Here is a 14,559-nt window from a genome sequence, read left to right on the forward strand (position 1 = left end):
CAACCCACCAAGCCACGCCCACAGAGCCATTCAGCCAGCCAAGTCTTCTAGCGTTCAAGCTGGCTGCTTCTCACCTGTCTCATGTTTGCTGTGTGTATGAGCCCGAGGAGAGAAGCAGCCACGTTAAATGCTGTTTGCAAACTTTTCTTCCTATCTGCATAGCTGCTCAGAAGGCAGCCACTGGCTGCAGACCTTATGGTCCCCCTCTCCCTCCCAAATTGTACCTTAAAGACTGTTGCCAGGGGCTGTCTTCTGAGCATCTGGGCTGTGACGTCATCCCTCTGGCTGCTGCTGTTGTCCTGCCCGGGGCTCTCTGTGAGCGGCTCCAGCAGGCAATGGGGTGTGCATGTGCAGCCAGAACAGGGTGGCGGCCACTCACATGCACCCCATTGCCTGCGGTGCCGCTCGCAGACAGACCCAGCCAGAGGGATGGTATCATAGCCAAGATGGTCAGAAGGCAGCCGAAAACAACCGCCGGTGGTGAGCGAGTGGCTGGAAGGGGTGAGAGGCAACCAGGTGGGGATGGGTGTGGCCAATCTGGTGATTTTTACCGGATCATCGAACCACTTCAAATTGTCCCTACCAGTTCGCCCGATGTGGTCAGATCCAGTTGAATTTCACCCCTGGGTCAGCATCTTTGTGGTTGAAATTGAGGCCTTGTGTGAAGACAGTCTTTTCGTTGTCACAGACAACAGATAGAACACTGACCCGGACATCCCCTAAATTCCCCTGAAGATGTTATTTAACCTGGTAACGAAATATTCATAAATCAACCCACAAGCTTGAAGAACCTTCCCCATATCCTACACCTGAGCTATATATATTCGCCATATTGCAAAGATAAATATTTATATCATTATCTGCAATTGGAAAAAGCAGTTTATAGTTTTTGTCCAATATATAAAGTTGGAATCATATAATTCCACAGAATTACAAAGGCAAAGATGTTGAAAGGAAAACATATATAGAATGTTGACTGGCATGAAAAAATGCAATGAAAAGTTGTCTAAGGAGTTTAAAAAATCTCATCCTGACATCTCTGAGAAAAGCCTATAAGGTGAGACTAAAGAACATCAACATTACTATTATTTAGAAGGTATTCTAAAGCATTTTTTCAGATTTTGAGTAAAAAAAACTTTGATTGTTATTTTAAGTCTTTTTGTATTTATGCAGTCCTTTTAAGCTTTCCAAACTTCAGCCATTCTATAAAAAAGCTACAAGGTACATAATTTCAAAATCTACTGGTCAGGAATTGTTTGACTATATGAAAAATACTTTTGACATGTAGCTAATTCAAGCAGTGATTATTGAAACATTCCAAAAATAGACTATTTTACATTTCCTTGTTACATTTTCCTCTCTAAGGTAACATGAAGCATATCCTGAAGGCAAATTGTTCGGAAAATGAATAATTTTTCTCATTTTTAATAGTAGAGTTATGATCATTCAAGGAAACTGAATGGTAGAATATTTAGAAAAAGATATTGCTTTATATAGTATGAATTTGCTTTCACTACTTTTGGTAAAGGTCACCAAAAAGTTATTTGTCAAACTTTCAAAGATTATAAGAATGTGCAATACAAGGCTATCAAAACCTATTTTGGAATAATGACTGTATATTTCCAGAAAAGCATTTCATACCTAACATATGAAATTATGAATGTAATATGCAAATAACGTGTTCCTGATATACAGAAACTGTCTAATTCATTAATATGTATCTTGTATACGGTCAAATTTAGCGTACAACTTATCCAAACAAAATACTGATATCATTTGCTACCTACTAAATTCAGAAAAAAAAGTTAAACAAAAATGGGGCACTCAATTATTAATTGAACCAAATAGCAATCCCAGTTTAAGGAATTTGTTTTAGAGTTGTTAAATACTCTGATATATAGCCACTACACAAATTTATTATAGATAAAACTAAAAAAAAAAAAGTCATTGTCATGAGTTAAGAAGCTGAACTACCATCACCAAGATCAAAATAAAGTATTTTTGGAAGGACGTTATGAAAAAGTCTATCTTTTCCTATTAATTCTACAAAATGATAGCTTTTACCCAGTTATATTATTGTTACTGAAAAGTTAAATATTTTACAAACTCATTTTTGACAGAAATAATAATATTGGATGTATTAGTTTGTAAACATTTTTTAAGAGAGAAAATGTGTTATTTTATATTAAATATATACAGGTAAAACTCAAAAAATTAGAATATCGTGCAAAAGTTCATTTATTTCAGTAATAAAGGGGAAACTAATATATGAGATAGACTCATTACATGCAAAGCAAGATAGTTCAAGCCGTGATTTGTCATAATTCTGATGATTATGGCGTACAGCTCATGAAAACCTCAAATCCACCATCTCAGAAAATTAGAATATTACATGCAATCAAGAAAACAAGGATTGTACATAGAACAATATTGGACCTCTGAAAAGTATAAGCGTGCATATATACTCAGTACTTGGTTTGGGCCCCTTTTGCAGCAATTACTGCCTCAATGCGGCGTGGCATGGAAGCTATCAGCCTGTGGCACTGCTGAGGTGTTATGGAAGACCAGGATGCTTCAACAGCGTCCTTCAGCTCTTCTCCATTGTTCGGTCTCATGTCTCTCATCTTTCTCTTGGCAATGCCCCATAGAGTCTCTATGGGGTTCAGGTTAGACGAGTTTGCTGGCCAATCAAGCACAGTAATCCCACAGTCATTGAACCAGGTTTTGGTGCTTTGGCAGTGTGGGCAGCTGGAAAATGAAGTCAGCATCCCCATAAAGTTCGTCTGCGAAAGGAAGCATGAAGTGCTCCAAAATCTCCTGGTAGACGGCTGCATTGACCCTGGTCTTAATGAAGCACAATGGTCCAAAGTCCTGTTGTTCAGTGGTCCAAAGTCCACTTTTCTAATGAGAGCAACTTTTGCCAAAAGCACCAAAACCTAGTTCAATGACGGGGGGATTACTGTGCTTGATTGGCCTCTTCATTCTTCCTCCATACTCTGGGTCCTTGGTTTCCAAATGAGATGCAAAAGTTGCTCTCATCAGAAGAGGACTTTGGGCCACTGAGCAACAGGACTTTGGACCACTATGCTTTATTAAGACCAGGGTCAACGCAGCCGTCTACCAGGAGATTTTGGAGCACTTCATGCTTCCTTCTGCAGACGAGATTTATGGGGATGCTGACTTCATTTTCCAGCTGCCCACACTGCCAAAAGCACCAAAACCTGGTTCAATGACTGTGGGATTACTGTGCTTGATTGGCCAGCAAACTCGCCTGACCTGAACCCCATAGAGACTCTATGGGGCATTGCCAAGAGAAAGATGAGAGACATGAGACCGAACAATGCAGAAGAGCTGAAGGCCGCTATTGAAGTATCCTGGTCTTCCATAACACCTCAGCAGTGCCACAGACTGATAGCTTCCATGCCACGCCTCTTTGAGGCAGTAATTGCTGCAAAAGGGGCCCAAACCAAGTACTGAGTACATATGCACGCTTATACTTTTCAGAGGTCCAATACTGTTCTATGTACAGTCCTTGTTTTATTGATTGCATGTAATATTCTAATTTTCTGAGATGGTGGATTTGGGGTTTTCATGAGCTGTACACCATAATCATCACAATTATGACAAATCATGGCTTGAACTATCTTGCTTTGCATGTAATGAGTCTTATCTATTAGTTTCACCTATTAAGTTGCATTACTGAAATAAATGAACTTTTGCACGATATTCTAATTTTTCGAGTTTCACCTAAACATTTAGATAATGCTGGATTGCGTAAATTTTGAAATAAGTGCAAGGCACTATGTTCTGAGGAAGAGTATGTATCTGTTACTGAAAATAATTTTTTATATCTATATTGAAAAAATTCCAACTTTTACTTTGTAAATTTAAAACACCACAATAGCCCTGATTAACATATTAATTAACTATTAGATTGATCAACTAAGCATCATTTGACAATGAATTTTGTACTTGTCATTGCAAAGAATTAAAAAAACACTTGTTGGGATTAGTTAATCATCTGAGGACAGCAAGGAAAGAACCAGGATAGTTTGCTGGTTTCACTGATATTGTTTTGCTTAACTTTGAGGAAAAAGTTCATTGTTACAAAAGTTATTAAACTATAAAAAAAGAATCTAAAGCAGTTTCAGCTCCAGATCCAGATATTAAATTTTGTGACAAATTAATGGAAGGTATTAATACTTACTTGGGTTGTTGATGTATATTTATGCAATGTTATCTTTGACAATAAATTTCTCTACTCTGTCTAAAATGTCTGTTGGAGTGTCAGTGTACAATTCAGTAGTTAAAACTTAACCTCCTCAAAGAAAGCTGTATTCCATATTTATAGAAATATGAGTTACATACAGTACTTTAGACTTAGTCTGTGTTTCAAAAATTTTTCAGTACACTCATGAACAATACGTATGAAACCTTACCTTTCAAATAAATACGATATTTCCAGATTTAATTGAAAAAAGTATCAACGTTAGAAGCATGCACTTCAATTGTTAAGAGGGAGTGGGAACACACAGCTATTTCACTGGACAAAAAATATTCTTTTTTGCTTATTTTATTATTGTTTGCTGTTTACAATTAGGGATGTGCAGTTAACACACCACAAGAAAAATAAAAACAGAAAAATCATTTTGAAAGGAAAAACAAATATACTGAACATAGATCAATTAAATTGTACAAAGACATGGGACTGGCTTTGATTTCAAAGTTTCAATTTTTTTTTTAAAGGATGAAATGCAACAGCTGTTTGACTTCCAAGTCTAAATAGGCACTGTAAAAATAAATTTTAAAAGTTGTAATTTTCTTCAGCACATGTCCCCAACCTAAATATTGCCAAACATATTCAGTTCTCAAGAAGGAACTGAGAACTCAATCTTCTGGTGGTAATAAAAGCCTGGAACCCACTCAACCTCTTTAAAAATGATTCAGTGCTGCTGTTTGACAGAATAAAACTAGAAGAGCTTATAAAGGTTTGAAAGCATCCAAAGCAAAGAGCACACTATAGTTTTGTTCACTATAACCTGTATTGGAGAAGAAAACATTTAAATCTATTATGTTGGTACATAAACCTGGTATCTTGAAGATAGATCTTTGAAAATATGTCTTACAAGTTTACTGGAGGAGAAGAAAAAAAGGAAACTGCTTCACTTATCATCAATTGAATTATCAATGGAAACGGATCAATTCAGACTTCATTATAACCATGTTTATACACTGTACATCTATCCTAGATGGATAAACATTGGAATTGCTCACTGGTGTCCCTTTTAATAACTGTAAACTAAACCACAGTATGCAACTTCATAAGAAGGTAAAGGATCAAGTGAATGTACAGCCAGTTATATCTCTCCTGCTTCACGCTCCTCTGAGCTTCTCCTGTCTTCTGATCGACCATTTGCACTTTCATAAGATCGCTTCCTTTCTTTGCAGTTTCGATCTCTTGGAGATTTTTCTCTGGGGCAACTTTCTTTGTCACGTGATGTTCTGTTACGATCTCTGGTTGGTTCTTGATCTCTGGAAGATCTTTCTTTTGATGATCTGAAGAAAAAAATATTGCATCTGAAAATGTACATTACTTTCATTTGATTTTAACTCTTCATTGAAATGTGTTTTTCTGGATTTGTTGTTGTTGTTGTTGTTATTCTGTCTCTCACTGTTAAAATAAACCTACCATTAAAATTACAGGCTGATCATTTCTTTGTCAGTGGACAAACATACAAAATCAGTAAGGAATCAAATACTTTTTTCCCTCACTGTAAGTAACACGCTTATAAAAGTTAAAGCTGAACTAGGAGATCAGACCTGAAGTTTTGACTAACTGAATAAACGCGTGAAAGATCAAAAGAAAAAATAGGTTTTGAAATGTAATTTTAAGGAAGATTGAATGCAGAAAAAATACTTAAGACTTGATGAATTCACCTGAGACTGGCTTGTAAACAGAAATCAAATTTAATTCTATCAATTTCTGGTTATACTGCAATTTATTTCTGTAGCTTTGAAGACCTTAGTTTGTAAAGTTACTACTTCAGGTATTTAATTTTATTATCTACTTTCATTAGGTAAATGACAACTAAACACATACTGAATATAAACTGACATAGCACATTTAAATGAGTTGAAATTATTCAAGTGAACAAAAAGTCCCAAAGTGGAATATAAAACTAAAAATACTTGCTAAATTAAATTTAAAAATGTTACAAACCAAATCATGCTAGGAAATTGAAATTTAGGCTACACTCTTATACTCACTTGTTGGTATTGCTTTTGAATTTATTGATGTCATTGGTGTTCCCTTCCAATATAAATATAGAATTTTATATTAAACTCTTTAAAAAGAACTTGCTGCAAAATATCTCCATTTAGGTCTTCAGCTAGTTTTTGATTTATGGCTGTTTAACAGCTGTTCAAAGTTACAATGGCCTCGGAAAAAGGAACTTACACCATGTACTTCCATTTAAGGCTGTTGTACCACTCCTTTGGCCATGTAATTACAATTCAGCACTTGGACAATCTGTGTTTATGACTGGTTCCATCCTTTGGCCCACGTCACTGCAATTTGTTATCTTTTTTGCCAATTTCCAGCAAAAAAAAGAAAAAGAAAAAAACATTGGAGAAGCCAGATTTGTTTAATGACCATGTAATTTGTTTAATGACTGCAATAAAAATTGTTGTAAAATCAGGTCCAACTCAATCTATGGCTGCACAATTTACAATGGAAATTACCAGTCCCAAGTGTGACCTTAAGTCGACGGCTACCTATATTCTATTCAGTTTTCCTGTTTTTTTTATTGACAAGTGAGAATTTAAAAAAGAGGCTGAAAATTTGGGTGCGTCTAATACACTGAATACAGCAGTTTTTTGCCTCCTGAAACACCGCCTCCTTCAACAAAATGGCCGTGCACAGCTTGTAGGAGTCTTTCAGAGAGCTCCTGGGGGCTGGGGAGCGCAGAAATGAGCAAAAAATGGGTCGTTTTTTTGCTCAATTTTGCCGTCCCCAGCCCCCAGAAGCACTCTATAAGCTTCTAATGCCCTTTTTTGGGGGGCATTTTTTTGCTAGTTTTTGCCCCCTCCCGTCCCCAGGAACACTCTACAAGCCTCCTAAGGGTTATGCATGTCCTTTTTTGGGGAAAAAAAACGTTTTCGTGAAAAAGGTGCCGTTTTTGGGAGGTTTGCAGAATGCAAAAAAAGTGTTTTTTAAAATTTGCCTCTTCGAAACCTTGGTGCGTCTTATACTCCTGTGCGTCTTATACACCGAAAAATACAGTACTTATTAGAGATGGGGTAGGGGCGAATTTGTCTCCTGAGATTTCTTCCCATTTCTGCAAACCTTGTCGATCTTCCAAGCATGCTGATATTTTCTTGTTTGATTATAGCTACCCTAGGTTTGCACCTGAGATGACTATAATTAAAAGCTTTTGAAGTACACTGTTCCAATGTACTTATATTAAACAAAATAAAAAAACCTCAGCTACTGTTAAAGACAGATTGATGGCCTAGATGCAATATTTTCTGTTCAACAGCTAACAAAATTCCAACTAAAATATTACCTTTTTTTGGAATTGGGTTCTCTGCTTCTGTCTCTGGAGCTATGACTGCTCCTCTGGTGACTGCGACTGCGGCTGCGACTAGTAGAACGAGACCTATGACGATGTCGCTTTTCACGGGACCTGGAACGGGTTCTTTTCTTCCGTTCACGGGAGGATGACCGAGATCGATGTTTACGGCGATCTCGGGATCTAGATCTGTTTTTTTTTTTTTTTTACAATGAATGAGAAGAAATCCTTAATAATTCAATTAATCCCTAACAATTTGATTAGGGCAGTCATGAAAGGAAAATAACTTACTGGAACAATCTCTTGCCAAAGTTTTGAAAAGTTTGGAGACTGCTAAAGTGCTTTATATGAAATAAGGAGTTATTTAATATTGAAGTTTAAAATTGTTGGAAGTTTAATTAACGGTGATTGATTAAAAACAAATAAAAACAACACTCTTGTTACATGCCACTGGCAAGACTGTGGCAGGTATACTCTAGTATTAAGCAGACACATCACAGAGGAATTTCTAACTTAAAATAAGTTGCAAGGAAATTGAAATAGAACATTTTAGATCTAGATATAAACATTTTCAATGGTTTAAAAACAGTAATCAATTCAATTAAATAGCAGGTGACAGCAGCTAACTAATTTTGGGTGAACTTGTATAAACTAAGAGTTAGTCCTAGGCAGCACTTGAAAGAAAGACCATTAGGAAATTCCAAGGCTATAAGTAAAACCTGCACATTAACAAAAACCTCAAACACAGCAGTAGCAAACCAATTCTATTCTATTACCAAGAAAAAATACTTGAAACATACACTGTGTGCACAACTATTAGGCAAACTGTATTTTTGAGGATTACTTTTATTATTGAACAACTACAGTGCTCTCAGTCAATCCAAAATGCTAGTAAGCCTCAAACCTGAATATTTTAAAAAGTAAAAGTGAGGTTATGGCTTTTTTAGGAGAATATCTATGTGTGCACAATTACTGGGCAACTATTAGTGTGCAATAGTTGAGTCCGTGACCATTGCCGCCCTGTTCTTTGCGTCGGCTGCACACCCCATTGCCTGCTGCCGGGCAAATCCCTCCAGTGCAGCAGGCAATGGAGTGCGCATGTGCGGCTGGCGCAAAGAACAGGATGGCAATGGCAGTCACGGAACTAAAGCTCTTTTTCTGTGCCTTCAAGAAGCAGAGGCCGGTAGTTTTCTGCACAAGAAGCCTGCAGCCTCTGCCTCTTTTTTAGCGTAAGAAGACTCCAGCCAGCTGCCACTGCCGGCTTGGTTCTGGCTGGCAAAGAGGCAGTGGATGAGAGGCTTCTTGCACTGAAAAAAAGAGGAGGTGTCTGCAGGCATCTCGTGACAAGGGGGGCGAGATGCAGGCTGGCAGTGAGTCCAGCGGCGATGGCTCAGCTCTGGCTTGCCTTCCCTGGCAGCCAGCTGTGGGAGGAAGGAATGGTTGTGGGACGAAGAAATAGCGGTTGTGGGGGAGGAAGCGGGAAGATTGAGTAAGGACCAGAGCCTTTAAAGGAAGGGAAATTGGGTGACGCATGGCGAAGGGAGAGTGGACAGAATGCAGGAGGTGGCCCCGGGAAGGCTGGAGCTGGGGAATGGCGCGTTCCCTGACCCGGCCAAGGTGCACAGTGAGCAGTTGGACGCTCTGGGGCCTTGGGGAATGGCACGTCCCTGGCCCCAGCCCTCAACTAAAGGCGAATGGCGAGCGGGCGGCATGCTACCTTTGGTGAGCTGAGCAGAATGGACAAGAGGTAGAGGTGAATGGCGAGGCGATTAGCTGGGCTGAGTGGTGAAGACAACATATATAGGGCGGATTGAGCGGCAACTGGGCGGGCGGAGGAAGTGGCGACTGGGCCAACCAGAGGTGGTATTTGTTGGTTCAGCGAAGCAGTTAAAATTGCCACTACCAGTTCACCCGAACCAGTCCAAACCGGCTGAATGCCACCTCTGATCAAGCCTCAATATTTTAGCAATTTCAGAAGTGCTGCATACCTCTGAAACACTTTTTTTTAAAAAAATTTACAATTTTTGACTTTTCAGATTCAGTTAAATCTTTTTTTAGCCCATTTTGCCTGAGGAAAAGAAGCTGCCTAATCATTATGCACACTTTGATATAGGGTGTTGATCTCCTTAGGCCACATCTTCCCTCATTACACATCACCTGATAAGCTTATATGCCAACTAAGCATTCAAGTTTATACAGCTTGGAGGTGGAAATATGCATAAAAATGATGATATGGTCAAAATACTCACTTGCCTAACAATTGTGCACACAGTGTACATGCATATAGCAGGAGTCAAATGTGAGTAGAATGTTGGTCTTACCTGAACGTGTCTTTTCATTGTGGTAGGGGGAGTGGTCACCTGTGGGTATTCTCTTAGCCTGATTGGTCCAAAAGACTGAGAGCAAACGCTTAAATACTCCTGGCTTTCCTTTCCTTCCCAGTTCCTCGAAGGCGAATAGTCGAACTGAAACAATAAACATAAACAACACAACCTCCCTCCCCGGGGGGACCCCGGGCTCCCCTTGGCCCCAACCTCAAACAGGGCGGGTCGTGACCACTCCCCCTACCACAATGAAAAGACACGTTCAGGTAAGACCAACATTCTTTTTCCATTGTGGGAGGGGGAGTGGTCACCTGTGGGACATACCAAAGCCCAGTCCCAAGGGAGGGATACTTAACCAACAACTATGGCCCAAGGGGAGTGTCTGCTACCACCCTCTGTAACACTCTTCTCCCAAAGGCAGCATCCGCCGAAGCGAACAAATCCAGACGATAATGTCTGATAAACGGAGTCGGGGACGCCCAAGTGGCGGCCCGGCAAATGTCCTCAAGGGGGGCCCTAGTGGCCCACGCCGCCGTAGTCGCGGCACTTCTAGTGGAGTGGGCCGTTATCCCCGAGGGAATGGGATACCCTGCTGCCGCATAGGCCTCTTGGATGGCCTGACGCAGCCAACGGCCAATAGTGGCAGAAGACACCCTAGCGCCCAAGGTCCTGGGTTGAAAGGACACGAATAAGGCCTCCGACCTGCGGAACTCAGCCGTCCGCTGGAGGTAAATGCGCAAGGCTCGGCGAACATCAAGACGATGTCAGAGCCGTTCCCTATCCGAAGACGGACCCGGGCAAAAGTCCGGCAGAACAATCTCCTGGGCCCTGTGAAACAGAGTGTTAACTTTCGGAAGAAAAGTGGGGTCAAGCCGAAGCACCACCTTATCCAAATGAAAATGACAGAGGTCATCTTTGGATGATAAAGCGCCCAACTCCAAGATACGCCGGGCGGACGTAATCGCCACAAGAAAGACAACCTTAAGGGACAAGAACCTGAGGTGAACCGACCTAAGCGGCTCGAACAAACCAAGGCCGCCTGGGCCAAAAGGGGGCCACCACTATGACCAGAGCTTTCTCCGCCACCACCTTCCTGATAACCCCCGGGATGAGCGGAATAGGGGGAAAGGCGTACAGGAGATCCGCCGGCCACCTGCTCCTGAGAGCGTCCGTCCCCTCCGCCCCCCGGGACTGAAAGCGAGTGAAGAACCGGGGCAGATGTGCGTTCGTCGGAGACGCAAAAAGATCCACCAGGGGCGCGCCAAACCGCTGGCAAATCCTCCGGAACAGGTCCGGATGGATCTGCCACTCGCCATTGTCCAGAGTGGCTCGACTCAGCCAATCCGCCTGATGGTTCGAGAGGCCGGAGATGTGTTCCGAGACCAAGGACAAGAGATGCCTCTCTCCCCAGGTGCCCAGCCTCAGAGCCTCCAGCCAGAGTGCTCGAGACCGCGTCCCCCCCTGACGATTGATGTGGGCCTTGGTGGCCACATTGTCCGTCAGAAGGAGCACGTGCCGGCCCTCCACCGAGGACCGGAAGTGTTGGAGGGCGAGCCTGGCCGCCTTCAGTTCTAACCAATTTATATTGTGTCGGAGGTCTGTCTGGGTCCACCTGCCCTGAGCCAGGCGGGAACCCACCAGAGCTCCCCACCCGAACAAGCTCGCGTCTGTGGTGACTGTCACCCTGTCCGGTTCCCAGAAGGAACAGCCCAACTGGATGGCCGGTGACGTCCACCACCGAAGGGAAGCGCGCACCCCCGCCGGGAGACGAAGGGTGCGAAGTGAGTTGCTCATCCGGTCCCTCTGGAACGGAATGAGCTCCCACTGCAGAGGACGGAGGTGGAGCCTGGCCCACGGAACTATCCCAATGCACGAGACCATCTTGCCCAGCAACTGTGATAACGTGAGGACAGAAATGGACCGACTTACGCGGACCTTTTCCGCCAGCTGGCGCAACCCATCCTGACGGTCCTGAGACAGACGCACCACCCCTCCTCCGAGTCTATCACCGTCCCCAGATGAAGGATGCGAGTGGAGGGAGACAGATGGCTCTTGGGAAAGTTCACCGAGAACCCCAGGGACTGAAGAGTCCGGATGGTGAGCTGGAGGTCTGAAATCGCCCGCGGAAGGGACCCCGCCTGGACCAAGACATTGTCCAGGTAACATTGTAATCTCACTGGGACAGCCCGAAGGTGCGCTGCCATTGCCGCCAGCACCTTCGTAAAGGTGCGGGGTGCCGAGGCCAGGCCAAACGGAAGAGCCCTGTACTGATAATGTTGGTTCCCGTGAGAGAACCGTAAGAACCTGCGGTGAGACGGGAATATTGGGATGTGAAGATAGGCCTCTGTGAGGTCTACCGATGCCAGGAAGTCCCCTTTCCTGATGCCCTGAAGAATAGACTTGAGTGATGACATTTTGAAACGTCTGTACACCAGGAAACGGTTCAGACGTTTGAGGTCCAGAATTGCTCGCCAGCCCCCCGAACTCTTCGGAACCACGAACAGGTTGGAGTAGTGGCCCAGCCCCCTCTCCAAACGGGGGACTAACTCCACCGCCTGAATGTCCAGGAGATGTTTGATTGCCTGTTCCATCAGGCGGCGGCGCTCCAGGCTCCGAGACGGAGGGAACGACCTGAATGAGTTCGGGGGTGTGGAGAGAAATTCTAACCTGAGTCCTTGGCGAACTGTGGACTTCACCCATGCGTCTGACGTGATGTCGTCCCAACGATCCGCGTAGAGGGACAGGCGGCCGCCTATGGGACGACTCGGGTTCGAGTCACTTCCCCCTACGGTACGGGCGACCGCCGCCCCCCCCGAAAGGGCCGCCAGGACTGATGCTGGAACCTATTCCTGTCCTGATAGGGCTGTCGCGAAAACTGTCTGTCCGACCTGAAAGAAGAAAAGCGTTGTTGATGATCAAACTCAGATGCTCTATAAGACTGCCTGCGGCAAGGATGAGACCTATTCTCTGACTTTTTGGTAGAAGATGGGAGGACCTTTTTCTTGTCCTTATTTTCGACAAGAATCGGGTCAAGAGCCTCCCCAAAGAGTGAGGGGCCCTTGAACGGGGCGGCCGCCAGATCCCATTTAACCTTATTATCTATCTGCCAATTACGCAGCCACAAGAGACGGCGAGAGGTCACCGAAGTGGCCAGGGCGCTGGACGCAAACTTCACCGCGTCCAACGTCGCGTCAGCGGAAAATTCGGCAGCCGCAACGATCTTGAACAGATCTTGGTGCAACCGTTCGTCCTGGATCGGGATGCGATCCTGGAGCTGGTGTAGCGACATGACCGTAGCCCTGTTGAAGTAAGACGCAGCAGCTGCCGCCTTAATGGCCCACGCTGTGGCGTTAAAGTTTTTCCGCAAGGTAAGTTCCGCCCGTTTGTCCTCGGGCTTCAACTTATCCGCTGCGTCCCCAGATACCACTGGGGAAGAAGACACTAGGGCGGCCACCGGGGCGTCAATGGAAGGTAGCTGAATGGCCTTCGTAAAGGTCTGCTCCACATTATAGAAGCGACGGTCATTGCTCCCGGGATTAGGGAAATTGGAAGGGCGAGACCACTGATTGGTCAGAACCTCCATGAACAAAGGAGGAGCCGGAATCTCAGCTTTGTTAGTGGCCGTGTTTGAAAACATGGCCATATCCGGGTCCCTTGGAGGAGGAACCGTGAGGTCACCCGTGCCTACCTTGGTGGTCTTCCTAGCCTTGCTTAGAAGGATCTTGAACATGGCCGGGTGAAAAAGACCTTTGGGCGGAGGACTCTCGGGCCTAGCAGTCTCCTCATCCTCAGACAACCCCATACCATGGGGAGTCTCCTCTCCCAGGGCTGAGGCCTCGCTTACCATAGACGGAGACGATGCCCTGTACTGAGACCTAGCAGAGAAGGAGCCCCTGTCTCTCTGTGCAATGCCCCTAGTAATAGCAGTCGAAATAAGCCTTTTAATGTTCTCTGGGAGATGCTCCAAATCCTCCCCCCCCCCCCGTAAGAAGAACTAGGTCCTTGGGGGGCTAACCTACGTGAGGAAACAGGTCCCCTGGAAGTTCCCTCCAAGGGATCCTCCTCCTCCCCCATCGCCAACCTTGGTGAGATAGAGTGGGAAGGGGAGGGAGACCCCCTCCGCCTGGAATATCTGTGGGACCTGGGTGGAGACACAGAGGGAGATGAGGGGCTGAATCCTCTAGGAGAGGATTGGCACGATCTAGGCCTGATGGGCGAACGAGACCTGCTGGCTGAGGCCCGCCCTGTGGACCTGGCCTGCCTTTCGGCCCTGGCAAAGGTCTTTTCCAATGCCCTATGCCTCCTTGCCTCCTCCCTGGTGGAGGCCCTGGATGGTCTCTGGGCCGTCCCTGGGGCACCCAAGGGATCCCCGGCCTCCTGCCTTTGCCCCCCTACTGCCTGGCCCTCGGCCTGGCCCTGGGGAAGAATCACGCCCTTTTCCATCGCCTTACTAACGTGTCCAGGAGACTGGAAATTGCGATCAGAAGGCCGCTGTAGGCCCTTTCGGAGCCTGGACCCTTGTTGCAGCAAGGCCTCTAACAGGCTGCCCGCCTGTGCCTAGGTCTCAATGCTCCCCAAGCTCAATGGAAGCCACGCGCACGTGGCGCGATTCAAAATGGCCGCCGGAACAAACGCGGCAAAGAAAACGGCCGAAAAGCTCACTT

At 44.6% G+C, this 14,559-nt stretch overlaps 1 protein-coding gene across 2 annotated transcripts in view; it reads right to left on the bottom strand.

Moving 5' to 3' along the window:
* Nucleotides 1–5,266: 5,266 nt before the first annotated feature.
* LOC309394198 (putative RNA-binding protein Luc7-like 2) overlaps nt 5,267–14,559 on the bottom strand; it is a 56,822-nt gene continuing 47,529 nt past the window's right edge. For both annotated transcript variants that reach the window (XM_081957081.1, XM_081957082.1), the window contains 2 exons: nt 7,566–7,760; nt 5,267–5,556 (listed from right to left, as the gene is read on the bottom strand). In XM_081957081.1, the coding sequence (XP_081813207.1) occupies nt 5,358–5,556; nt 7,566–7,760 (394 nt within the window). In that variant the 3' untranslated portion in view covers nt 5,267–5,357. The remainder of the gene's footprint in view (nt 5,557–7,565; nt 7,761–14,559) is intronic.

The sequence above is a fragment of the Natrix helvetica genome, assembly GCF_964273705.1.
Source record: "Natrix helvetica genome assembly, chromosome: 6".
Taxonomy (NCBI): Eukaryota; Metazoa; Chordata; class Lepidosauria; order Squamata; family Natricidae; genus Natrix; species Natrix helvetica.